The sequence below is a fragment of the Rhipicephalus microplus genome, chromosome 10, assembly GCF_043290135.1.
Source record: "Rhipicephalus microplus isolate Deutch F79 chromosome 10, USDA_Rmic, whole genome shotgun sequence".
NCBI lineage: Eukaryota > Metazoa > Arthropoda > Arachnida > Ixodida > Ixodidae > Rhipicephalus > Rhipicephalus microplus.
The window spans coordinates 27,969,254-27,995,891 of NC_134709.1; the positions used below are offsets into that span (position 1 = coordinate 27,969,254).

The window sequence follows — 26,638 nt, forward strand, 5'->3', positions numbered from 1 at the left end:
AGCTTCGCGCCTTTCAGCTTCTTCACGTTCGCGAGCTTCTCGCCTTTCAGCCTCTCCACGTTCGCGAGCTTCTCGCCTTTCAGATTCTTCACGTTCGCGAGCTTCTCGCTTTTCAGCCTCCTCGCGGCGTGCTTTGATATCCACCCAGGCCTCATCGACTTCCTCAGCCGACACTCCCTCATCCTTCATGATCTCAAGGATCGCTTGCTTTCGTTTCGCACGGCCCAAAGTAATGCCGAGTTCCTCACAAATTTCGATGAGTTCCTTCACTTTCAGGTTCTCCATCGTTCACACTAGCCTCTTGCTGTTTGCCCCTGTTAAGAATCTACTTGCCGTACCCACTATAAGCCTACTAGCCAGACGCGCAAGCAATTTTGCACACTCCCGTGTTTACCCCCTCCGCATTAACTTTGGTTTCAAAGCGCTTCGACTTGACTTGAAACGATCAAAGCTCCCTTCAATGCTTCACACAGCCCTTCTCTAAACTACTACAACCTGAGCTAGAGTAGTCTGGTGAACTGAGGGGAAAACATCAGGCACTCACCGCATCGATGTCGCTGACGCCGGTCGATCCCGCAGCTGCCAACCACTGTTGCGAAAGACGGACCGATCCCGCCGAAGCCACCACTGTTGCGAAAGACGGGGACGCCAACACGGCCCCGAAGGCGCCACTGCTTTCAACTCCGCCGGGAAGGTAACCAGCTGTTTGGTAGCGTATGTTTCTCAGCTCGCGACTGCTTCTGCGCCGAGCTGATAAGACGAGCGGACGAGACGACGGTGAGTTAAACAAGGTTTATGTACAGCATATATACAGAGGCGTTACAATTTCGGCACTGGGGCCGACAGAGACTCGAAGAGCCGAGCTCTCCTCTCTAATACATAGGTCAACTTTTCGCCTAAGACCGCCGACTCACACACATGTCGGCTCTCCGACATGGGGACTCCTCTCTCGTAGGACCGCCGATCGCGACGCACCGCAGGGCTTCTTTTATTTACACCGGGTCCAACCAAAATGTCCAATCAGAAGCGCCGCTGGTCGTCAGGACAGATTCCTCCAATGGGGTCGCCGCGCCATGCGTCAGACCACCAGACACGAGGACGCCGGCTTGCTGTCACGTGCGCAGCTGACTCAATGCACGTGGGCCAGAGGGGCGCCGCGCGTGTTCACGCCGTCGAGTTGATCGCGCCAGGCGGACTGCGGGCTGGCCTTGACCCAGATTGCCTTTTTCAGAGGCACGGACGTTTGACGAGGACTCGCTGGCATAACACATTCAACATTTGCTGTACGAGATAATTTCTTATCGTCACCAAGCTTGAAAGACCACGAAACAAGGCAAAGAATTGACAAAAATGGCACTGCGCCTGCGCCGCAAGCACGCGTGAACCTTCTGAGTGCCCAATTTTTCTGAGAGAGTTATAATAAAGAATCTCATTTCCACGCAAATGTGTACAAAAGGAGCGGTGTGCCGCCATGCGAGGTATTTGGTCGAACAGCTTAAGGAACTAACTTTTGTTTCCTTGTGGGGCCTCCAACATTTGAGCCCTTCGAACTGAAATGTGCTCGTCTGTAATTCACTGCAGTATTTTACAAAACAACGTGACCACAATACCAGAATACACGATGACGCTCGAGCGACGGATGTTAATGGAGGCAGTCTCGATTCCCGACTAGTTCGCGTTCAAGAATGTTTCGTGCATATGTCATGGGTAGAGTTCTATTAAAATACTGAAAGCGGTGACGCCCCTTTCAACCTTCGTGATTTTCTCTGGTTTCCGGGAAAAAAAAACATTCCCAGATACCCCGAAATATGAAAAGACTCGAAAGTCACGCCTATGACATCTCTTGCACGTCTCAATCCGCACTAATTCACGCTTACTTGTCTTAATCTACTATAATGCATCCAATTAATGGGTTGACTTCAATCGGGGTTTATGGTTCGAGTAGTAGAAGACGACACATGAATATCTGAAATTCGAATCCTAGAAACTCTTGAGTCGAGGCTCGACTCCTACCAATAATAAGTGCGGGCTTTCGACGTGACAGAACCACGATATAGACAGAGAAATAAATTTTATTATAGAGATATGACATAGAGCTCCACCAAAGTAACGTCTTGGGAATGTTTGCTCATTCGGGGTTCTTTAACGTCCACTCAGTATACTAGTTTCAAGTATCTCTCCTCTAACGAAATACGGCATGCGCGACTAGACTTGGAGATGCGTCTTTTGGGTCAGCAGCCGAGCATAGAAACCACTGCACCACCGCAGCGGCCTTAATAAAGGATTTATCCTTAATAAATCGAGTTTGTTTTCACCTTTCTTCCTCGGCTCTTTTCTGCAGCTGTTGGACGTTTGGTGGTTTCATGCATGTTCATAGACACATGATATTTGGACCGAGTATTGCTACGTGCGTTAGTTCGGCGAATGAGAGCGCAAAAGGCAACACTGCTGGCTGAGCTTATTGATTGCCTAACTCGACATTCAAAATGTGATCACGCCGCGGATCGCCTAGGAGTAACGTGCACTATGTGCAGCACGCCGAAATCCGCAAATGATGTGCTGTCGTCACATTAGCGCTCGGCTTTTTTCATTGTCTTCACAGCGACTACAGAAGTGACACCTTGCGCCGTCCGCATCGTTCCGAAATGCGCGCCGTTGAAACGAGCGAAAGGGCAGGCTGCCGGGTGATATGGGACGAGCGTGCGCAGTACGCGCTCCCGGACAGAGCCGTTCAGCCGCCAGAAGGCGCAGCGACGCACCTCGTCACGGGCTCCCGTGGTCTCTAAAATTATGCACTCGACTGTACATGCACGCTATCAACAGTGTTCAGCTGTCTTTTCAAGTCTTTTCCGGGATCCGGACAACGGGAGGCTGGAAATAGGGGGCTCATTGACTCGGTGGTAGTGGTGGTAGAATACTTTTTTTTTCTTTTTTTGGAGAATGAGCCAGAGAGTTGCAGCATATTGCATGCTTGAGTGGCCAGACCCTATATACCGGGACGCCAATAAAGCTGGTCGCTGCCCGAGTGCGCCTCACCAAGGAGCGTTGAGCATTCAAGGTGGAGCAGCCGAACAAGTCCCTTGAGAATATATATATATATATATATATATATATATATATATATATATATATATATATATATATATGTATATAATAAGTGTGAATACACTTTATAAGCGACTCCAAACCATCCACCGCCGTCGGCGGCGTCCGCAGTCCTCTCTCTCTCTCTCTCTCTTATATATATATATATATATATATATATATATATATATATATATATATATATATATATATATATCGGTGTCAGTAACGTGCCTTATATCCAGATGGTAGCGTTGCCTCCGGGACATCCATCGCACGACCCGCTCTCGACGGGAGACTGAGAGAGAAGGCGGGCGCGCGAGAGAGAGGGGTGCGCGCGCAGCTGCAGTGAGCGAAGGGGGAGGGGCATGCGCGCAGCGGCGTTAAAGATATAAGGCGCCTTACTGACACCGATATCAGCGTCGCGTCCGTGGCTTATTCGGTAGAGCGTCTCGCTGCGGCCCGCCAAGTCCTCTTTCTTTTAAAGATAGATAGAAGACTGCGGACGCCGCCGACGGCGGTGGATAGTTTGGGGTCGCTTATAAAGTGTATTCACACTTAAAACTTGTTTTATCTAGGGGCCATAGGTATACTCCTCCCAAGCCCCTCTAGTTGGGGTTGGGAAAGGGGGTGAAGAAGGAAAATAAGGAAGGGGGTTGGCGAGGCACAAAGTGACGACGTGGTAGGTGTCTTATAAGTGTGGCAGCTTGGGCTAGTTGGTATGACATGATGATAGTTATAGCGCGAGAACAGAACGAACACACAGAGACAAGGATACGAGCGCTCGTGTCCTTCTTGTCTCTGTGTGTTCGTTCTGTTCTCACGCTATAACTATCATCAGGTAGGTGTTGGCTAGGGCCAGACGGGTCGAGCACGTGCTACTGGTTTCCGGCAAAAAAATGTCTGGCACCACCAGACTGATGTAGGCGTTCGTCTCGAGGTGACGTAGTATACGCTCGTCCGCTTTCTCCATACCACGAGCGAGGTCCGGGTAGAAGCGGCGCGAAGCCCGGGAAAATTTGGCGAGTTCCGGCATGGGTGCTGTAGTTCCGGCAGGGGTGCCGTAGTGTCTTGGTTATAGATCGCATTTAGGGCATGCCTGTGTTGCAGACGGCGCCCTGAGGGCATCTGCGACAGATGTATAATTTGGCTAACGCGATGAGCATCTCGCAGCTCTGCAAAAGAGTAATGCCCCCCAGTGCCGCGGACTGCCTGTTGGAAGTGGCAATGGAAAGGTCGAGTGTACGTTTGTTCATTGAAAGAAGAAGGACGTCCAGCTGCTGCTCGTGGTGACGACGCAGGCGAAGGTAAGATGAGCCGTACAGGACGTGACTTGTCGCAAACGCATAGGCCAACCGCAGGGACTGGATCCCACGGAGACCACCACGCTCAGTATGGAGACTCGCCGTATAGAGACTCGCCGTATAGAGACTCGCCGTAGCGTATACGGCTCACCTGTTCGCTGGTGCGTCGGATGCCTACTATTGTGCCCTTGGGATCTAATGGTGATGCGAGATGAAGCCCAAGAATCTGAATTCTTTCGACTGGTGGGGCAGGGCCACACGGAATACGTATCTAGGGTGGAGAGAATAGGTGATTTAGCTGGAGAGTACTTAAGGCCGCCCGAAGCAGCGTATACTAGTTGTTCACCAGAAGCAGGGGCGGATCCAGCCACTCAACTCAAGGGGGGGGGGGGGTCGCTTGCAGTAACACTGAAGAGGGGGGCGTGGTGATTATTTTTTTACTACCACAAAAACGCTCTCAGAGCATAAATACTATTATTGTGTGCTCAAAGTGGTCCCGCTCATTAGTACAAATTAAGGATAGCAGGTGAACCGTAAGCGCTGAAGAGAAGGGGGGGATGCTAACAAGTTCTAGGGTGGGGCGATCGCCCCTAACGCCCTCCCCCCCTCTGGATCTTCCAGTGACCAGAAGGGCAGCCTTTTGTAGGTGTTAATTCATCGATTTGCGCTGGGAAGCCGGTGTTAGTGCGTATTGTATTATAGTCACGAGCGAAAGGGAGGGATGAGAGGTTCTTCGTGACCAGGTTAAAAAGCAGGGCTGATGGGGTTGTCCCATGGGGTGTACCCCGTGTGCCTAATAGGGGGTGGGGGGTGGGGGGCATGTTCGATAGAATTGAGGTGGATGAAGGCGGCTCGATGAGAATGAAATGCTCGAATGTAATTAAAATTTCTTGTGTCTAGAGTTTGTGGTAGAGAGATTTAAAAAAAATACACCTGTGTCTGACGTTATCAAACGCCCCTCTAAGGTCGAGAGGGGGTGGGAGTGATTCTTAAATGAAAAGAAGATAAAAGTGAGCCCCGTAACTGTCTCTCATGGGGAGGACACCTCAACAGTAGCTCACGAGGGATGGGGGTAAGGAAAGATCAAAATGATAGGGAGGAATTAAAGGTATAGAGATAGAGAGAGGGGCAGGGAAAGTCACATGGAAGTAAGGAGAAGATAGAAAAGGTGGACATGGTCGCAAGGGTCCGAGAACGGGGCACCACTCGGCAAGAGCTCTTGTCGGCGTCAGGAGATGGCGTAGGGCGAGCCAGTCGGCCAGAGCTGCGCTGTCGTCGGAGATCGCGATGGCACAACCGGTCGGCACGAAATCCAGAGAGCGAGCAAGCACGGCCTTATCGTTACCGGGCATAGTGTTCCCGATGTTCGGTTCCATAGTCGGGTTAAAGCTGGAGTACAATATCCAGTACTGCGCCAACAAATGCGGGCGAAAGCCAGACATTGTGTTGCCAAAGGTCCCCGTGGCATGCAGGAAGACGGAAATTACCATGGTTTCCTATGAGCTTTCCGGTGCAGTAGGTAACGGGTCTAAACGCATCGATGCTGACCGGTTTGCCCGATTTGGGTATGAATGTAATGAGTGGTGTCGTCCATTCCGATAGGACCGGGGAACCATCCCATATTGAATTTATCAGGTGAAGCAGCGAGAGGGGTGCCTGGCCGGGAAGGTTGGCTAGGAGTCCACCGAAACCCGTCGAATTTCCGCAGTGCAGCCCGCGAATTCTTAAGCGTGTATGGGGTGTCGAGCTCGGCGTTGGGGTCTCCAAAATACGTATACTCTGAGCCCGATTGATTTGTGGGGTTTAACGTCCTAAAACCACCATATGATTATGAGAGACGCCATAGTGGAGGGCTCCGGAAACTTCGACCACCTGGGGTTCCTTTAACGGGCACCCAAATCTGAGCACACGGGCCTACATGACATTTCCGCCTCCATCGGAAATGCAGCCGCCGCAGCCGGGATTCGATCCCGCGACCTGCGGGTCAGCAGCCGAATACCTTAGCCAATAGACCACCGCCGCGGCGGGGCTATACTCTGGGCCTGCAGGGTCAAATGTACGATCGATGTTTGGGTCGCGCTATTCGCGCGAGTTTATCTGTAGTGTCCAGATAGGCATGCATAGCGCGGTGGAGCTGCCGTTGCGTTTCCGCCCGGGTGGTGGAGGCATCCGGAAGGCTACGAAAGAGCCACCACGTGCTCTTAGAGCTCGTCTGGTTCGTTGCCTTCGTGCAGGTGTCAGTCCAATTTGAATCGGCAAGCTGCGCACAGTATGCCACCACCTCTCCAGTGAGCGCGTCGATGCAAGCGCGAAGTTTTCGATTGAGTTTGTTATACGCTTCTACCGCTTTATGAGGCCGCGGCGAGCGTTCCAGAGATGCAAGAGGCGTGGGTCGATTGCCGTAATCAAATTAGAGGTTGTGAGGGTGCGAGTGTTTGCTACTGCCCCAGTTGACAGACCATCCGAAATGAAATTCACCCCGATTTTCACCCTGAAGTAATGACATCCACCCTCTCTCAGCGACCAAACTTAAACCTAAACGCGATACGACGCAACTGCGCCGTCTTTCCGAGAAGTCTAGAACGAGTGCTTTAGCCCATCATGACTTCGCTGTGTGGGTGTGCGGGTGCGTTTGCAATTCAGCACTCTAACGCACATACGTTAACGAACGCGGATGAAATGCACACATCTACAATCATTGTCACTGCAGTGACGTCATTCTGGTCATCTGCTTGTTAATTGCGCTCATTGGTGCTTCGGTTTCGCCTTTGCAATTGGGTTTCCTTACGCCCCAATAACTGTTCGATGCCACTCGTTCAAAATCTCAAGGCTGCAATGGGTTCTTACAACGAAAAACTTCGAATCTCCCATTTGACATAACCGCCTAGCTCCTGTGATAAAAAAGTTAATTCAATTATATTTTAATTACTTTTCTAATTAATGCCCCGCCGCGGTGGTCTAGTGGCTAAGGTACTCGGCTGCTGACCCGCAGGTCGCGGGTTCAAATCCAGGCTGCGGCGGCTGCATTTCCGATGGAGGCGGAAATGTCGTAGGCCCGTGTGCTCAGATTTGGGTGCGCGTTAAAGAACCCCAGATGGTCGAAATTTCCAGAGCCCTCCACTACGGCGTCTCTTATAATCATATGGTGGTTTTTGGACGTTAAACCCCACAAATCAATCAACTTTTCTAATTAAATGATGCCTTTAGCTATATCAAGATATGGCTGAGCCTGCAGGAGTAATTGGGAAGACATTGGGCAATTAATGCATTTCCCTGATTTTTGAGAGTTTCGGACACATTTATTGAAGCATCCGGTATATAGGCGATGTATGAATGACATAAGATATAAAGATGCGCAAGCAGCCCTGGTGCATAAGCAGAACTTGCATGCGAAGGGGGAAAAACCAAGAAAAGAACAAAACTCACGGTTCTAGGAGCGGCCCGGGAGATCCGCAGGTAAGTAGCGATAACAGATAACCGCACTAAAAAGTGATGTAAATGAATTCACTAAACAAGGGTCCGAGTACTATCAATGTGACATTAAATCAGCTTTCCTAAAAAAAGGCAGTTCAGCTACTCCTTTACAGAATCGACATAGGCGAGAAAATATTCAGTTTTGCACATACGCACGTACTTGCAAGCGCAAACACACGAACACGAAAAGGCTGGCACGACCCCGGCTCCGCCTACCTTTCCCATGCACACACAAATTGCAGGATACACGTTACACCCCTGCAGTGTACCGCTGACGTATCACACTTCATCCGCCTTAACCTACAACAAACGTTGTCTACAACCGCAAAAAAAGAAAAAATTCTCCCCTTCGCCTTTTCCGTACCTTTTCTCAAAATACTGTTTTAAAGTTTTTATTCCGTTGTAAATACCCATCAGTTGTTTAAATGCCGTAACAGCAATTAATAATTATGCTCATTTATCAAATACAACTCAATTGTAACCCATAACTAGTAAAAGACGCACTAAGATACCGCCCCTACACCACTCTGGCTGGAGTCAACCCCTGCTTCAAATTTACCGCGTAATTCGAAACTAAAGGCCACCGCCAGGCAAGCGTACGACGCGCTCGGCGTTACGTCGGATACTTTGTGACTGAATCGGCCGATGCGCGCCAACATAGGTTGCAGACAGTTCTTCCTCATCGATAAATCTTCGGCACGCAAACATTACCGCTATGGCGACGCAAGCAGCTGTGAGAAATGTGGGCCGCCTTTCTACCCAAAAGACGGCGATATTCCTTTGCGACATGCAGGAGAAGTTCAGGAAGACCATACAGTACTTCCCGCAGATCGTGGCGGTCTCTCAGCGACTGCTGAGAGCCGGGCGCGCGCTCGACATGACTGTCATCGTCACCGAACAGTATCCGAAAGGTACGCGGACACGAGATGCGCACATGCCGACAACAGAGCCGTCTGTTCACCCTATATTGTGTGCGAGTCGTGTCGTGATGCGCGTCTTGTGTAACGCTGTGAGTTACATAAGACATTACAGCTAATGCACCGCTCTCGCATTACCAACGTGCCTTCCTACAGTTTGTTCACTGACGGTGAACGATAACGTTTGAGGTCAAGAGCCTTTCAAGAAGCTCACCGAACACTGGTCGGCGCCGAACGAAACATTCAATGGCAATCTGAGGTTGCACTTCGGATGAGAAATTTATTTCGTTTTCCTGACCATAACTACACCACCATCGATGTTCACTATTTAAAGCTGTAACCCAAGCTCTGTGCTCTGCCACTTGTGCGCTCACCGAATTTACATTGGCGCGTTTTCTAGACCTCCTGTAAATTGCCTAACTACGTCGAATTTTCAGCGCGCCAACGCCTTTTTACACTATGCGATAGATGCACGACCGTATCACTGGTTCGCTGCTGCTCACGTTAGGTTATACATAACCTGGTCTATTTCAGTGGTAATGTCATTGAAATTACCTCTGCGCTTTATCCCTGATACGTCCTACTATACTTCTACCCATGACTGCTTATAACGTACTAGTCCTCAGCTTTAAACTTTTTTGCCTGACTAACTACGATGAGGACTCGGTAGCTCTGTCTCGGTGACACACCTAGCAGAGTTCCCAGACACCTGAAATAAGTTGCCATCTCATTCAATTTGTACCCCAGCCACTAATAAAGCTGTATTTATTACCCAGTGTTAACGAATTCTGCTTATAGCTTTCCTATTCCTCTTATACTATGCAGTACTCAAGTTTGTTAGCTCCTTAACTAGCTGGTAGCAACGGTTCAACTTCAAGCCTCGATTCCCTAGGTCTGGGCAAAGTTGCCGGTCACCTCCAGTAAAATGCCATCTCACTGCATCTGTGCCCCTGTGCACTTCCAAAGTTTGTTCCTTTGTTAGCCGGTTGCTATGATTCTACTAAAACTTCATCCTGCAGGTCTTGGTAACACAGTTCCGGAGCTGGGCCTTGCCGAGTTCCCAGACATCAAGCCGATTGAGAAGACACAGTTCTCCATGATGACTGACGAAGTGACCAAGACGATGCAAGAGAAAGGACTCGACTCGGTCGTGCTGTGTGGCATCGAGACGCACGTCTGCGTCCAGAACACGGCCCTGGCATTGCTCGAGCGAGGCTTCAATGTACATATTGCTGTTGATGCCTGCTCCTCGCGCACTATGGTTGACCGGTGAGTGCGCAGCTCTGGGTGGAAGGCAATCGGTCACTCCCACGATCAGAAAGTAAGGCGTGGGCACCAAGTCAAACCTAACAAATATAAACTGCGACACAAAAAATGCGTATACTAAAATACCCATGGAAAGCAGCATAAAATGAACGTATGTTTACGATGAACGATGTATAGAACATATCTTGGCTTTAAATGAGACTTTTATTGCTATTTGCGGGGAGGTTCGTAACAGTCCACTAGAGGGAGTTCTGGCGCTACTGTCTATGGGGGCAGCAACACAAGGTGCTTCATCTAGTGTGGGAATCGTGGGTAGTACATCAATTTGCTTAAGCTTTGGTCTTTCATCGCTGGGAGGCCTGTAGCTGCTTTGTCAAAGATGACGTTCGGAAGTCCTACTTCCCGACCTTGACCCCTTTCAGGCTGGCCAATTCAAATCACCGTGCAAGGCTCACAACAAGCCATTCTTTAATCCCAAACAGAACTCAAAATATGAAAAACACAAGTATGTTCAGAGGTGCAAGCATGAAGACTAGGCAAACCCATGTAACTACCCTTCATTCCCATGCTGGCTGAATAATTGCAATACCACTGTTATCTCTAATGGATATTGTCGAAAACTACAAACATTTGATTGATACGGATGAATGTACTAGCCACTATGTGCGACTTAACACACTATGCTCCAAAATAAAAATGCCTCCGAGGTCCACATTTTGCAATTGCACCACATCCAGTAATAAGTAAAGAGTATAGAATACATTAAGTTCTCACCATTTTGCTGAAAGTGCCACCGTTAACATGTTACTCTTTCTTTCATGAGAATTGAATGACACCGATCTTTATGGAACTGGCTAACCTGTTTGGTGCAGTTACACATTTTATTAAAAACTGCCTTTCACAAGTCACTTTTTGCATTATTTCACTTTTTGCCAACCCAGCCTCCACTGACTTAAACCTTAGGTATCCGATAAACTAAATAAATAACAAGGAAGCGCAAACCTCCCAAGGACCTTGTCCAGCCTTGTTGGTAAAGCGCAGTAGCAGTCTTCAAGCAGTGTACCAATACTAGTACAGAAAGTGCATATTGCATCCTTTTGTGTCTCATTCACCATTCAATATTTGTTGTGGTGCACAAGTCTTTAGAATATAACAGGAGAGGTTGGCCCACAGGTCGAGTCTTTTTTTGCTCCTCACCAGATTCTTTGGCTTCGAGCGGATGAAAGCGAGTGGGGCTTGGCTGACGACGAGCGAGAGTGTCATCCTGAGCTTGCTCGGAGGCTCGTCGCACCCAAAGTTCAAGGAAGTCCAGAAGCTCATCATGGAATCGGCTCCCGACAGCGGCCTGCTTGGATTCGCTCAGAAACACACGAGTGCCTTATAGGAACAGTGTTATGCATTAGTTCTACGCTGCATTTAGAGCAGCATAGATTCTTCTGCAACGATAGTATACTAGTATAGCTTTGTTCCTGTTTTACTGGGGAGTTCTTATGAATGTGGTACGAGAGAGCACTAAATGGACATTGTTTCTTTTTTATATGAGCTAAGCAAATCTTGAGATACATGCAAACGTTAAAGTGTTGCAGACTTTACGACATCGGAAAAGAACATGCTGGTTCGATGGAAGATGAATCACCAGTGTCCACATAAATATAATGCGACTGATTGGGCAAAGATGTGCGAACGGGTGCATGAGGTGGGTTTTTACTCTCCACCGGGCACAAGACAATATGAATGCGTGCTGCCAGAAAGCAAGAGTGCTGGCTATGCCAGCCTGTTTTGTTACATAATACAAAGGTGCATAGTTAAATGAAGGTGCCACGTATCAAAGTACTCAGTTAGCAAATTCAAAATGTCTACCGCTTCGTTTAAGTAAACTTAGATTGCTGTTTCGTGCTGGCTTATTTTTTATATGTGTAAAACACGATATGTGAAGTTTGTGTTGGCAGAGACCAATAGCCATCGCCATCAGTTTAAGTGCTTCCTTCGCTGAGCGACGAAATGGTGTAGGTTAAAACTATGAATAAAGCTACGTTATTTTGAACTATATTGAGTTTGAGCCTGTGTTCAAGAGTACACAACAATGATGCAGTGTATTGAATAAAATGCTAAGCTGTGTTTTCCTCCGAGCTTCTCAATACGTTGCAATCTGCACCCACAAAGTCACATTGATTCTACGGGTCATTTCACGTAACTCTAGGCAAGACTGAGAATGAAAAATGTGTCAGAACTAAATTGAACGTAACGTGTGCGTTCACCGTATAGATACTCGGGCTATATTTATTTGCCCCTTAATTTAGTATGTCTAAATACATAACTTCTTAATTGTTGAAGAAAGGCTCAGAGTATGATTGCAGAATTGTGGAGCACTTTTGATGAAGCACCCACTGGTTTGTTTCCGGTATGATACATTTTGCGTAGTAGTACTTTTTTCCGCATTGCAGAGAAAGCCCACGAACTATAAAAGAAGTGACATGATGGAGCACTTGCATAGTGCTATCATTCTGCCTATTGTACGCTTGTACAATAGACTAAATAATATGCAGTACGACTGTGGCAATGGGAAAGTTTTGACGATAACCGGCATCTGGGATTCTGGCTTGCATCGCATGGTGTCGAAAATGCATGCTACTGGCTAAGCACTGTTGATGAGACAACCAAGACCGAGGGCAACGATGTGGAGGTAATCACGGGTGGAAAAGGGGCCTTGCTCACTGATTGCACATTTGAGAGCAAAACAATAGCGTGTGCATTTGCTTTTTCACGTGACTTTTTTCACATTTCGTGGGCATTTTTGAAATCTTAACGTATGGGAATGAAGAAAATGCATCATCCACCAAAGCAACTTTCCCGGCTTCCTGCATATTGAAGGGAAAAGGAACATTAACCGAAATCTACGATACGGTCTAGACACCACACATATGCCTTATATGTTTCAGAAATAACACACTGGCCTAAAGCTTTTTATAATAATAATTGGTACGGTTTAACTTCCCAAAACCATCATATGATTATGAGAGACACCGTAGTAGAGGGCTCCGGCAATTTCAACCACCTGGGGTTCTTTAACATGCACCTAAATCTAAGCACACGGGTCTTTGCCTAAAGTTCTTCATAAAAGCATTAAAAGCTTACAGGTTGGTAACACTGCAATTAAGCATGTACTCTTTCATTCAGTAATGTGTGGCCATTCCTGTTTTCCCGACAATTTGCACATTTAATAGTTTGACTGTTAACACTTAGTAAACAGGAAAAGATGACAAAAGTGAAAAAAAAAAGAGGCTGCTTGCGAGGTCCAGCTTAGATAAACTGCGCACATTGCAAAGATACTAGCTGTTCATTTCTTGGTCACAATACTTATAGGCATGTGCATGCTGAGGGGAAAGGAAGCCCCCCCCCCCACCCCCAATCATTTGAGGGAGGTGGGGTTGCCAAGTCTGCTTCATAGTCCATACCTTCAGTAACCGGGACCTATACCATCATTCCAACTGTACCTGCAGACATAGGCATACACACGAAAGGGAGAAGGATGTGCTTCCCTAGTCACCTAAGAGGGGGGTGTCCAAAATTTGCTCTGCACAATGGCCAAGTAGGGGTAAGGGCACTGAAGAACCTTACTCTGATCGGGAACTCTGCGCATGCTTGTGCACAGAGAAAGTTGGGGACCAAAGGCATGTAATTGTGAGACATCGTTGTTGCTCCTTAATTTTCATGCTTGTAACCATCGGGAAGCTTGTTTCCTGTTGGATGAGCCAACGGGGGGGGGGGGGGGGGGGGGAGGGAGGCTGCAGTGAGATTTTGCCCACCTTACAGGAAACCCCTTCTCTCCCCCCCCCCTTCATGCCTATGGTGCATTCCTCAACTGTGGTAAGTAGTGGGAAGTACCCTATTTCTGTGGGATATACCTGTTTATGATGACAATATTTTTCCGATAGGCCGCCCACATTTACAGCAACCTTGAACACCTCATGATCGATCATGAGCGCTTATCCTTGTCTGCTTCTTGTCCCTGTTTTATACCGCGCAGCATACATCGATTAGGCTATTGGCCCCAGTTTATGGAGTTGAGGCTAATGCGTGCCTAGCTGCAAACTCTGGTAACCAGGCTATTTACACATAAATCAGGCTGCCTGATAATAGCAGTGCCGATAAAATAGAAAACAGAGGTCGGCATAGGAAACAGTTTGTGTAAAAGGGAAAGAGATGACAAGATTTCTTTTTATTCATATATCAGAAAGAAAGGTACATCGCCAAAGACGATTGATTTGAGGAAGGACGAGAATGAAAGGGGGAACGGTATGGTGACACATAACTCTAGTTTAGCCTGCTTACATCCATGCCTTGAATGCAGAGACAACACAGAAACAAGGAAGCGTTAGAGGCAGAGCGAACAGAAAGGGCTAGAAATGTCAACCACCCATGCAGTTGAAACTCAAACAGGTGCGTGGGGTGACAAGAAAAAAAGAAATATGTTACAAAAGACCACATGACATCGAGACAGGATCGGCTCTCGTCACGCATCATATGGCACGAACAATGCCGGCGCAGTCCCCCGGCAATGCCTGCTGTCACCTCCAGAGGCTAAGGTGGCAGGCCGAGAACAAACAAAATCACGGAAACAAACACCCACGGCAGTTTCTGTGCCACACTCTGCAGCAACCGCATGATGCTGGCACGCTACAGTCATCACGAGACTGCCCCGCCTTGGTGCGGCATGCTTGCGAGCTTATCATAAACTTACAGCAACGCTGCTGAAAAAAAAAAACGTGGTGGCCGGAAAGGAGCAGTGTCGCCAAAAACAATGCTGACGATTGATATGTCGGTGCGGTGTAATATAAAGCACCAGTCCCTCGAGAAGTACCCATGATCGCGATTCTACTGGCTTAGCGCTGAAACGAAACGGAGGATGTAAGCGAATGTTGTGCGCCGAAGTAATGAAATTGACGATGCTAGTTGGAAGCGGATGATAATAGTATGCTAAGACATTTGATTATTAATCACTGAAACAGCTCGTAAGATGGACAAGCGAATTATCGCAAGCAGGCTATTTGTACAGCTAAAATGCCAACCATTTGGTGTGGATTCTTGTGCCTTTTGAGTACATGAGGTTAGTAGCTACAAACTCATTAGCGCCCTTCATTGTGATGTCTAGAATGCCAAATATAACCCTTCACTGTTTGTTCAGTGAAAGTTTACTATGTGTTCTTGCTTGAAAGATCCTAGCTTTACAATGACATTTGCCTGCGAAAGTTTTTCTCGCAATGGACAACTACGGATAACGACGGGCTATTTAGTATGAGAATTTGCATCAGCGGTTGCGGATAACATTGAACGATTGGCTATGGCTTGGGCTGGCACATGGATTTCTAGCAATGAGAAGTACTTGCACGAGTACATGACAAGAGTTCCAGTGATATCAAAACTGCTGTACATAATCACACGCTTGCCTCTGCCCAAAAACCCATAGCAAACCAATGCATGAAAGTGCCTAGGTCTTAATAGAGTTGATTTGCACTTCTGGTGTTTATTAGATACCATTGTTATAACACCCAATGAACTTGGCCTTAGCACTTTCCAATTATTGGTTTGATATTGGGGCATGGATGACAAAAGAAATGAAGATATCAAAGGAACCTGCAATGTTGGGGGTAATAAAAACAAAGTGGTGGCTGTTGCAACAATGTAAACTGCACTACATTAGGGAGAGAGAATGGGACAGCCTCTGGACAACAATGTGATCTCGCTTTTAGGCGACACATAAGAGAGGACAGGAGAATGATCACGGTGTGATTGCACGCTGCCGGAAATAAAGGGGTTCACACGAAGTTGGCCAGGTGGTAATCCACAGAGAAACGAAGCGAGGAGAATATATATACTCACGCACTCGGCACGTACAACGCACAGCAAAGAGAACACACCCAAGAAGAATGGCTTTCCTGTCGCACTCCGCTGCATGGAGGTGGGGTTTGTCAAATTTCCGCGTGTCGATATTGTACTGCTACGGGAAATCACGTTCTTATGTTCAGCAGCTTTCCTCGGCAATTAAACATTGAAACGAGTGCATGCTCATTGTTTTTCAAGCATCAGCAGCGAGTTTCTTGATAACTCGAATAGAGAACAATTTTGAAACAATAGTGTTTGTGGCTGCTAATCTCGCACCAATGATATAATTCCAGTGTTGCCAGAACCAGTGCTACAAGAACCGGTGCTGCAATTCTACTGGTCTTACAGTTGAATAGCTGCATGGCAACTTAGTTTAAAACCTGGCCCCATTTCCCTTGAGAACTGACTGCATTTTCCATGCAATGGAGTCGTACCAGGATAGCAGCAAAAGGATGCCAACAGCTACTTAACAACTAGAGAAAAAGGTAATAAAGCCCAGCTGGACAAGAGTAATATCGTAAATACAGCGGCACCGGCGGGTCGCGTACTGGATAATCACGCCGGGTGCACCTATGGCAAAACGTAACAACCTTCAACAAGTGTAGAACGCGCGCAACGCAAAAACCGCAGACTCAACAGGTTGCAAGAAACATCTCTCACTCTTCATCATATGAACAAACGAAGAAAAAGAAAAACGAACAAACAAAAAAGTGAAACAGTCTAAAAGCTAGGAGGAAAAAGGGCTAGGCATATCAACGGTTGCACACTTTACACATGTGAATGGCCTGGTCACTGACTTGACTGACTGGTTGCATCTATGATGCGGGCCCCACAAAAAGTTTGTCTCCTTGGGGAGATAAAAGAAAAGAGAGAGAAGGAACAGGAGGAGGAAGGGGAGGGGCAACACCGCAAGCCTGGTCAGGCCACTAAGGAGCTAGGAGTAGGAGAGAGATCTGGGATAGCGTGACACCTCAATACAATAATAAATACTGCGGACATGCCTCGTGCTAGTACTCTCAAGAGCGCAGGGCCACTTGGAGAACGTTACGAGCAGCAAACCGCATCACCCTTTCTGCAAGCGCCGCTATGACTTGGCCTGCTTCGTCGTGTGCGCAGGTTGTTCTGGTGCACTTTTTGACTTGTTCTGTGGCACTGCACCAGATGCCCTCTGATCAGTGCTTGCCGGCTGTTTCGAGGGCGCCCTTTTCATCTCCACCGCCTGCACCTGTTTCGTTCCAGTCTCTGCTGAGTGCGGTTGTGAAGGCTGGGATTTGCTAGCACCAGTTGAAGAAGCCGGTTGCGGTGATGATGAAGTAGAACTGCCTTTAGGTTGTGCTGCTGCTGTCGATTGAGGCCGTTTCACAATCGCAGCTGCAGACGGCGTAGCAGATGTCTGTGAAGGTGGTGGAGTCGCGCATGTGGCTGTCACAGCATTAGACACACTTGTAGCTGAAACAGTTCTTTTCGCAGTTGCAGCTGTAACTGACGTAGAGGGCACTGGTGCTGTGGCCACACTCGTAGAGGCAGTGACCGTAATCGTCGTAGCAACACCACTGTTGCACTGCACGTCACTACACACTTCACCACCGGAAGAACAGTCTTCACTGTCTGCAGTCGGAAGGGGAGTGCTGGGTGTCACTGTAAAGGACGGGACTTCGGAAGGAAGCTCGACGTGGCCGGTGGCCAGGTCCTGCTCTTTTGGAGAACGCTGCAGTGGCGAGGGGGGCCTCGGATCAGCGGTGGCTGCAGCCACATCTTCATCGCCGTCAACGAAGCTCTCAACTTCGCTCTGCGAGTGACTGCGGGCTCGTCCACCCTGCGGTTTCTCCTCACCGCCTTCCTCCCCGGGTGCCAGCGTACTCGCTGACTTTGGAATTCGGGTGCCTCCAGCTGGCGACAGTGTGAGTGTGCTTCGTGACAGAAAGCTGCCTGTTTTAGTAGACACCACTCGTGGAGGTGACCCTTGTGACGTGGACGGTGTCGACGTCAGGGCCAGTGGTGACGCGTGCGTGCAGAAAGATTCTCGTCGTGGTTTGGATTCCGCCGACTTTGGATGGAGGCGGTCTGGCGAGAGGGCTCGCCTCAACAAGGGGGAGCCGGGCTCTGCACTCTTGGGCCTCATCAGCGACTTCCGTGCCGACGAGGTTACGGTGGCCGCTGCGGGCACGAGTGTCGGAGGCGATGCTTTCCGGCCTGCCGTGAATACCTGAGGCGACTGGGCCGCCACTACGGACGCCGGGTGATGTGTGTGGTGATGATGCGGATGATGCGGGTGGTGAGACGGAGGAGCCTGTCCTGGTGGGAAGGCTAGCGGGGACGGTGACCGAGTTGGACTGATCACCGGCAGTGGCGAAGGAGATGGGGTGCGAGCCAGTGGCGAGAGTGGAATGTGACCGACAGACTTCCGACGCGGCGACCGGAAGGTCTGGGCCAACTTGTGCTTGAGCCCATGCAGCGAGCTAGGCCGCTGGAAGTGCGCCTGAACAGACGCGACTGCAGTCGCCACTGATCCGCTTGCGACCCCGGGTGGTATTGCTCCACTTCCGGCAGGAGAGTTTGGCACGCTCGAACTGGGCGAGCTGCTCGGCGAGGAATTGCTCGTCGAGTGCGACGAGTCTGACGATGACCTTTCTTTACTGAAGTTGACTACAATGCCGCTGCTCCGTGACGGCGGCGATGCGCTGCCAGGGTCGGCGAGGGACTGAAAGCTTCGGCTCGGAGCCAGTCCAGTTGGAGTTGCCACGCCCCCACTCACCAGCTGCTGGATCTCTGCACTGGCACGTTTGTTGCTCAATCGGCGGAGAAGCGACGCGCGGCGTTTTTTGTCAACCGGCTTCGAGCCGATGGCGGGCGGTGAACCCTGAAGCTTGCTAACCAGTGTGGATGCAGGTCCCTGCAACAAAAAGAAAAATGGCCACACATGTTAGTAAAGGTAAGGCTGCAACTTATTAGCTATGCAGCCACGCCAGTGATCTGTACTACATTAAGCCAACCACTCAAGATGCCAGGCACGAGATCCACCGTATGTGCTACTTTGCATGAGTGAGGTAGCAAGGTATGAATAATTCTGGCATAGCAGAACTTCATGAGTAAGCTTGGGCTAGTTGAACTTTTGAAAGATGAAACAAACTGAAGGCAACTAGCACGAGAAAAGAAGGGCATGAATGGGACAGAGTGCTAACTTTGATTGGAGTTTAATCGTCAGTCAACTGAGTATTTGTGCACCGAACAAGTCAGTGAATGTGCAACAAAGAGAACTTTTTCAAACATGCTGACCATCAAAGAACAAATGCCCCCTTTATTGGCACTTTGCTGCAGCGAGTTAAGCCCCAGCTCGAGAAAGGTTTCAGAATACCACGAGTTTATTAATTGACAAAGTTCCACTTCTAAAAATTGCGTTCCCATACTGGTCATCTTCGGCGTATAAAGATCACACCATGTAATCAGCACACCGACGGTTGACGCTAACTGTTCTCATCAGCGACGTCTTGACCTGCATCAGCGGCTCGAGATCACTTTTGCCAATGGTAGTCGACGAAAGCATGTTTGTTCACTGAGCATTTTAGTTTTACCAACGTGCAGGGGCAGCATAGTTGCATGTCTTGTCTCAAATTGATAAAAAAAATGTCTTGTGCAGCTTTTATACTGCGAAAGTTACCACATCTGTCAGAGTAATGATATGGAAAAAAAAGCAATTTTATCAGCTATGAAAAAGTAACACAACATCGACTTTTCTTTGGAATAGCTTATACTCACTTCACTTTGCTATGGCAGTGAACAATGCCACAAATATTTCACTGCTATCAAATATCTGCTACAGAAATGCCCACCTTTAACTTATTCAATATGAAGCAGACATGTGAACACATATTAACACGGTGTTTGGCCAAGTGCACTGCCTGTATCAAATTAAATTGCTCTGTAATGAGTCAGCACTTTTGCCAAAAAAATTATTCGCATATGGCTCCCTCAATTATGCAACATATAATGAAACAAGTAACGTCACAGTAGTGCACTACCCCAGCTGATACCCACGACTTCCACATGCTGCACACAGCTACCGTCTAGCAAAACTACACTTCTATTCAGCAAGTAACTACGGCAAAATGCATCGTTTAGCGAGATTCTAAAGGTTGCCAAAGCTACCCAACGATGCTTTCAAGGACATGTCTTGCACAAGCGCCCGTGAAAAACATTGAGCTATGTTGACCCTTCATGCCTGGCTTGCATTTTGTTAACTCATTCGCTGCACGAAGCGAGTCACCTGCCGGAATATGCTTCTCTTTCTTGGGCCGACAGGGCTGTAGCTGGCGGTGAACATCAAAGCTCCCTGATGCAACCAGTTATGTATCTAATATGCCATTTGTTAATGGTGTATGTCTTGATTTAGGGCATGTGATGTTCGAATGTTGCAACGATATCATGACTGCTGCTCATTCAATCCTGACAAAGCACGTCTGGCTGGCCTTCTTACAAGTGTTGCTAACTTCAGAAATACAGTTTAATGAGCTTACAATTACTTAGATCACACTTCTGGCTAGCAATATTCGGTTAAAAAAAAGAACAAGATTATTCACTAAGGTTGTTGAATAGCAATTAAGCACAGAACTGAAGAAGCCAAAAATAGACAGAAAATAGTCTGTGAACAGTCTCTTTTTTTTTTTAACATGCTTACAGCCAAATCCTGTGCAATCTAGAGCAAGTCTCTGCCAGTGTGCACAATAATGGGAAATCATTGGCAGTTCGCTCGTAATTATGCATAGCAATTTTCTGTATTCACAAGCATACATATGCAGTTATCTTATGATTCAGTAAAGAAAAACTAATTACTATGCGCTAGGCTGAGACACCTGTCACGCGTGCTCAAATTGGAAAATAAAAACGTGTCACGAATGTTGAACAGCTATTCGCCGCAGGACTTGAGAACGAAGAATGGTTGCGCATACAAAACAAGCTCACCTCACAGGTGGCCCAGAGCCTGAAGGCAGGCTTGTTAGAAACTGATAAAGAAATGCATTGGAAAATGGGTTAAAGCTGAACAGCAAGTCCCCTCATTTGTCGAATGACCATATAGATTTTCCCTCAAGTTACACTTGAGTGTCTCAATAACAGCACTGCCTGATGACCCGATTCTAATGTGTCCCCTTATCTTTGGCGAAAATTGATCAAAATTAAATTGCAGCAAACTTGAAACATGAAACTGGGTGTCTCCTTTGCCATTTTTTCAAGTTCAGTGAAATTGTCTATACGTTACAAAAGACATCACTATGTTTTGTACATGACAAGGATGTTATAAATTTACAAGCTAAGTTCAATTCTTTATATCTGTGCTTGAACAGCACTAAGCTAACAGACAACACTAGTGAAAGCAAAATGATATGTAATAAACGTGAAGAACGATTTCAACTAATGTCCTTTCTTGGTTGTAAGAAGGAGTAGCGTACTTTTCAATTAAGGGTCTATTAGCATCGAGTGAATACGGAAAAATTTAACGAGAGACTACGATGTGCATCGCTACGAATCTGCTTTGTGTGCATTACCGAGTGTACCAAGCAACAGTGGTAGTAACGAAAAACACACTGAACAGTCTAGCAAAGGTTGCCATCTGGTTGCGAAGAGACGTAATACCTAAACCGCATCTGTAAAAGAAAAGGGCAGACAATAAAAGAATAACATTTTTGTGTTTGGAAAGCTTTTCTGACACCAGACTGTGTTAATAGCACCAACTTTTACAACTTATAAAACTTATTAGTAACATTTAGAAAAGGTATGCGTACTTTCAATCCTTATTAAGTAAGCCAAAATTTCTAATCTCAAATAATTTTCCTGTACTGCATTTTGCTAGGTGTACATATAGAAATAAAAATTTTTTTCAAGCTTGTAATAATCGTAAAGAAAAAAAAAAAACACGCAAGCTATAGAAATAGATTGTACATGGCATACAGAGAGGCATTTAACCAATAAACCAACAAATGGCTTCCTGCCACATCTAAGAGCTGCATGAAATAGAATGTTTCCCGATACACATGATCTGTCAATTTATCATGATAGGAAGCGCAGCAACTATCACACAGAGCACACGACACAAGCTATTAAACGGAACACACAACACAAGCGCTTGTGTTGTGTGTTCTGTGTAATAATAGCTGCGCTTCCTACCAAAACGGATTCATACCAACTGGCCTGATATAATTGTTTACTGTCAATTTAGTTCAGTGCAATGCAACTGGATAATTTTGCACATTGTTCAACAGTAAGTGCTCGTTTGCCATGCGTCTTTCAGCGTGTTGCAAATGGGACAACCTTGCCAAAAATGCAAGGTTTGTCAACATCCTATATATGTAAGGAAAAAAAATTGCCATCTGCCCATCTGTAGCATGAGAACGAAAAAGCAAAGAAGCTTGCTCTGGCCGCGCAAGACTTGAAACAGTGAAGCAAGTCGATGTTCATGATAAGCAGCCAAGTGTGCGGACCTACCTCGAACAGTCCATGGCCAGAACTGCTTTAGAGTACTGTATTTTTGCGTGTATAACCCGCCCCTGCATATAATCCGCACCCCCACTATCAGCTCACCGAGAAAGAAAAAAAAAATCCTCGCGTATTGCCCGCACATTTTATATACAGGAAAGGCTGTACAAAAGCTACTGCTCAAGCAACATAGCACATATGTAGACAGAAAAAGCTTTATTTAGCAAGCAGAATACGCTGTCTACAAGGCCAGTCACAATTCACTCACTGTCGCTGCTCTTGCTAGAGCTATCACTTGAGCCGCAGTCCTCACTATTATGCACAAGGTCATCTTCGGTTCCATCCATGTTGTTTGTGATGCAGCATTTCTTGAAACTTTTTCGCACCATCTCACCTGGAATGGCCTTCCATGCCTCGACAATCCACTTGCAGAATAAAGCGATATCAGGCCTTCGGACTTGTCCTGTCGGCGTCAAGTCGTAGCAGCCTTCGGCCATCCACTCAGCGTAATAGCGCTTGACATGTGCTTTGAAGGGCTTGCTAAGCGACACATCTAGAGGCTGCAACATTGACGTCATTCCACCGGGTATAACAACTAAGTCGGTGCCGTTGCGTGAAAGGCGGTCCTTCACTTCCTCAGTTGTGTGGCAGCGGAACGAGTCAAGAACGAGCATGGACCCCTTTGCGAGCATCGCACCGGGCCTCTTCTCCCATACCGTCTTGATCCAGTCTACGAACAGGTCATTGTTCATCCACGCGTTCTCGTGTGCGCGCACCACCACACCGGCAGGCAAATGAACCTTTGGTAGAGTTTCCCTTTTCAAGATGACGTACGGTCGCAGTTGCGTGCCGTCGGCGAGGGCACAAAGCAAGACTGTGATGCGCAGTTTCGTGTTCCCGCCGGTCAGCACGCTCAGCGAACTGCTGCCCGTTTGAACGGAATTTCAAAATAAACAGGAGTTTCATCCGCATTGCGGATTTGCGAGAAAATGTAATTGTGTGCTTTCGCAGGCCAATTACATATCTCTAGTACTTGAGCAGCTTCTCCTCATAAGAAGCCGGCAAGCTTTGACATATTGTAGTCCGCCATCTGATTGAGAGCCCTTGCCGCTTCATAAAGCGGTGCAGCCATCCGCGGCTCACACTGAACTCGTGAGGTAGGCCTAGCTCCCTCGAAAGTCGCCGCGCTTCCACTTGGGCCATCTCAGTCGATACGGCGTGACCCCTGCTTCTCATATCTTCGATGAACCTTACTAGCTCCGCCTCCAGCTCAGGGTCGGCACCACTCTTGGGGCCACGATATGACCTTCGGTCGCAGTGCACAGCTTGTAGGCTCCCTTTCTTCTTTCTCCACAGTCGCACGCAGGACTCGTCCACATCGTGCCGTCTTCCCGCTTCGCGATTTCCAAATTCCTTGGCTACGGCGATGATCTTAAGCTTTTGCTGTGCCGTGAAGGCCTGCCGCCGTACGCTACTCATGGTGACAGAACAGATCGACTTAGGCTTGGCGAACGGGTCGAGATGTGGAGAACTGGCGGTATCAGCGAGGTAAAGAGCGCTCACACTCGGCGATAACTTGACAGCACTACCCCTTCTAGTACACTGTAACAGCACCCTGGAAACAACAGTACCGAAATGCATGCTTGCTACCGCGTCAAAAAGTAGTACATTAATTTACTGATAATATCTTTATAGGCACTATAACATCTGATTTGCCTTGCTGAAATAAATACTGCTTTATTTATTATGGAACTTACTTTATTTATTATGAAAATTTCTTAGACAGCACCACCTTTTCGGCAAGCCCTTTCCAAAAGTAAACATGGCATCCGTGACGTAGGGACATGTGGGGGGGGTCACTGATCGGCCGCGAACGTCCAAAAAATATACTTGCGGTGTGACAGTGAGATTTTACACTGAACAATCGAATTGTCTCTCCCCAAACATTTTTGTAAACACTTCAACGATACAAGCAAGCGCAACCAAAATCGGCCGCAAGCTGCCGTGCTACTTGCGGAGCAACACGAATTTGCGGAAACCGCCTCCGTAGCCTTCGCTACACTGTTAAGGGGCTTCACAGCACAACACGCATTGCTGTGAAGCAGCACTATAGAAAAAACCCCGCGTATTATCCGCACCTCCACTTTGCCACTGAAATTTTGGGGTTTTTGATGCGGGTTATACGCGTGAAAATGCGGTAGCTCTTCTATAGCAATTTCGATAATGTATTGATGTACAGTAACTCTATGACATATTTTATTCCCTTAGTAAAACTGGTTGTCGGGCTAGTTGGGCTAGTAGGTTTCTAAACTAGCATGTGTTTTGGCAGGGTAATTGTGCGATACAACGTAATGGTGCGTTATCGTGCATGTGTGGCACAGTGGATATATTGCGATGGTGTTTTGCATGAATAGACTTAGTTGCGAGTTGATGCTCTTTCTCTTAGCCTATTCTCCCCTGATGGTTTGTGCCGATAGTTTTCTTATATGCTATTTTGTAAATGGTTACTACAGGCGACACCAATTTTAAACTTGTCGCAGTCTCTACACAGCTGCTTTGTGGCACATGCGCAGCTTGGCCTGACATCCCCCCAGCTATCCCAGTGGTCAGATGCAGCGGCTCCTGCGTCAGCTTGGTGGCGGTGTGGCTTCGACACAACTCCGGCCTGGAGTGACGTCACGATAGCGAAGTGGTGTGCAGCTGTGGCAGTTGTTATGGCAACGACACAGTAAGGTGTTCTCCAGACAGCTGCTTCCATGATTTTACTAACGGCTTCGCTGTCAAAAAGTTCCGTACGGATTTTTGAGAAAGCTAGCCATACAGATTTTTAAACTAGCTGATCAGAAGGCTAGCAAATGACAAAGCGATCGCAAATTTGTCGACAAACTGACTTCCCGATTCTTGTCAACATGAACAGGCAAACCCGATTCAGTTTCTAACTACAAAACCTCCTTGTACATACGGGGTGACTGAAAAATACAGCATTGCAAAAAAGGAGCTGTAGCTCTTCAACAAATAGAAAAAGTGAAAAAATGGGTCCTTTTGTTTGAAAGGTCATTCAAGTCTGCGCAAGAACTCCAATTTTAGTTTAAAAAACATCCACCTTGTGCTCTCATATGTGCTTGAAGACTTGTCTGAAATTTTTTTTTCTGAATTGTTGTGACATATAGCGGAAGAATATTGTCCCCTGCCTTTTCCAGAGCATGCTTGAGCGATTCGAAAGATTTATGAATCGCTGCTGATCGCTGATGCTGTCAGTCTCCGGAAACTGTTTGACAGCTGTTTGTCATAGTAGATTGGGACAGGCCACAATCTTATCATTTTAGAGATATTAAAAATCTTTGCACCCTACTTGTGGTGGGCAAAGGTTGTGTGGCGTGATTCGTTCAGAGACAATTTTTCAATAGATAAGATGGGACACAGAGAAAAGCAAAAATACCAGTTCCACATAAAAAATGGCCAATAAACACAGTTTCAATAATGCCTCCGCTGAAAGGTGCAAATATATAAAATAAAATTCAAAGCGTGTTACAGTTGACGTCTGATATCTAGACCCTCAAAGACCGCGAAAACATCCAGAAAATCAGGCAGTCCGGAAAAATGAATGCAAGTGAAAACACAGGTTAAATAGGTATTTTTTGCTGATGGAGAGGGTCACGTCAGGAATACAGGATTCTCATTGCAATTCAGCAAATGCATCGTTTGGGTGGCTCTGAAAAGAGCTGTTTATATTAAAAAAAAAAACGAAAGAAAGAAAGAAATCCGATGTGGTTGACGCAACCACGTTTGTAAACTGTGGTGAAAAGAAAGAAAAAAAATTGTTTATTTTTGTTCGCACACTATGCCACTTGCCCACAATAATGTCCCCCTCAATTTCAGCTAACATCATGCTTTCGCTGTACACCGATGACAGTACCAGTGCTCAACTCCAAGTCAACTCCGAGCTCGTTGGCTGTGTAGGCCCTACCTCTTCGATCTCTGTGTCGTCTGAATCGTTCGTAACTTGACGAATGATTTCATCATCAGTCAATTTCGCACACAGCTCGAGGTTTTTGTCAGCATCGGCAAAGCCCTCAAAAGGTATCCTGGCTGGAATTGAAAGCGGCAGCAGGCAGATCGATCAAAGGTAACGTTTGCGAGTGGAAGTTCGTCGCACATGCTGTCCACTCCGGGCGAGACAGTCGTCTCAGCGTCCAGTATGGAGCTCATGTTGGGAAAACAGTTCCGGAGAATCTGTTGTCT

At 47.2% G+C, this 26,638-nt stretch overlaps 2 protein-coding genes across 6 annotated transcripts in view; one reads left to right on the forward strand and one right to left on the reverse strand.

Moving 5' to 3' along the window:
- Window positions 1-8,491: 8,491 nt before the first annotated feature.
- On the forward strand, window positions 8,492-11,969 carry LOC119181308 (isochorismatase domain-containing protein 2). The gene is made up of 3 exons (XM_037432517.2): window positions 8,492-8,773; window positions 9,799-10,048; window positions 11,246-11,969. Exons 1-3 carry the CDS (start codon window positions 8,578-8,580, stop codon window positions 11,427-11,429), a joined length of 630 nt encoding a protein of 209 aa, XP_037288414.2. The 5' UTR covers window positions 8,492-8,577; the 3' UTR covers window positions 11,430-11,969.
- A 4,599-nt stretch (window positions 11,970-16,568) lies between these two features.
- The window catches only part of LOC119181309 (microtubule-associated serine/threonine (MAST) protein kinase dop), a 259,056-nt gene continuing 248,986 nt past the window's right edge, over window positions 16,569-26,638 (reverse strand). For all 5 annotated transcript variants that reach the window (XM_075875311.1, XM_075875310.1, XM_075875312.1 and 2 more), the window contains one exon: window positions 16,569-18,821. In XM_075875311.1, the coding sequence (XP_075731426.1) occupies window positions 17,013-18,821 (1,809 nt within the window). In that variant the 3' untranslated portion in view covers window positions 16,569-17,012. The remainder of the gene's footprint in view (window positions 18,822-26,638) is intronic.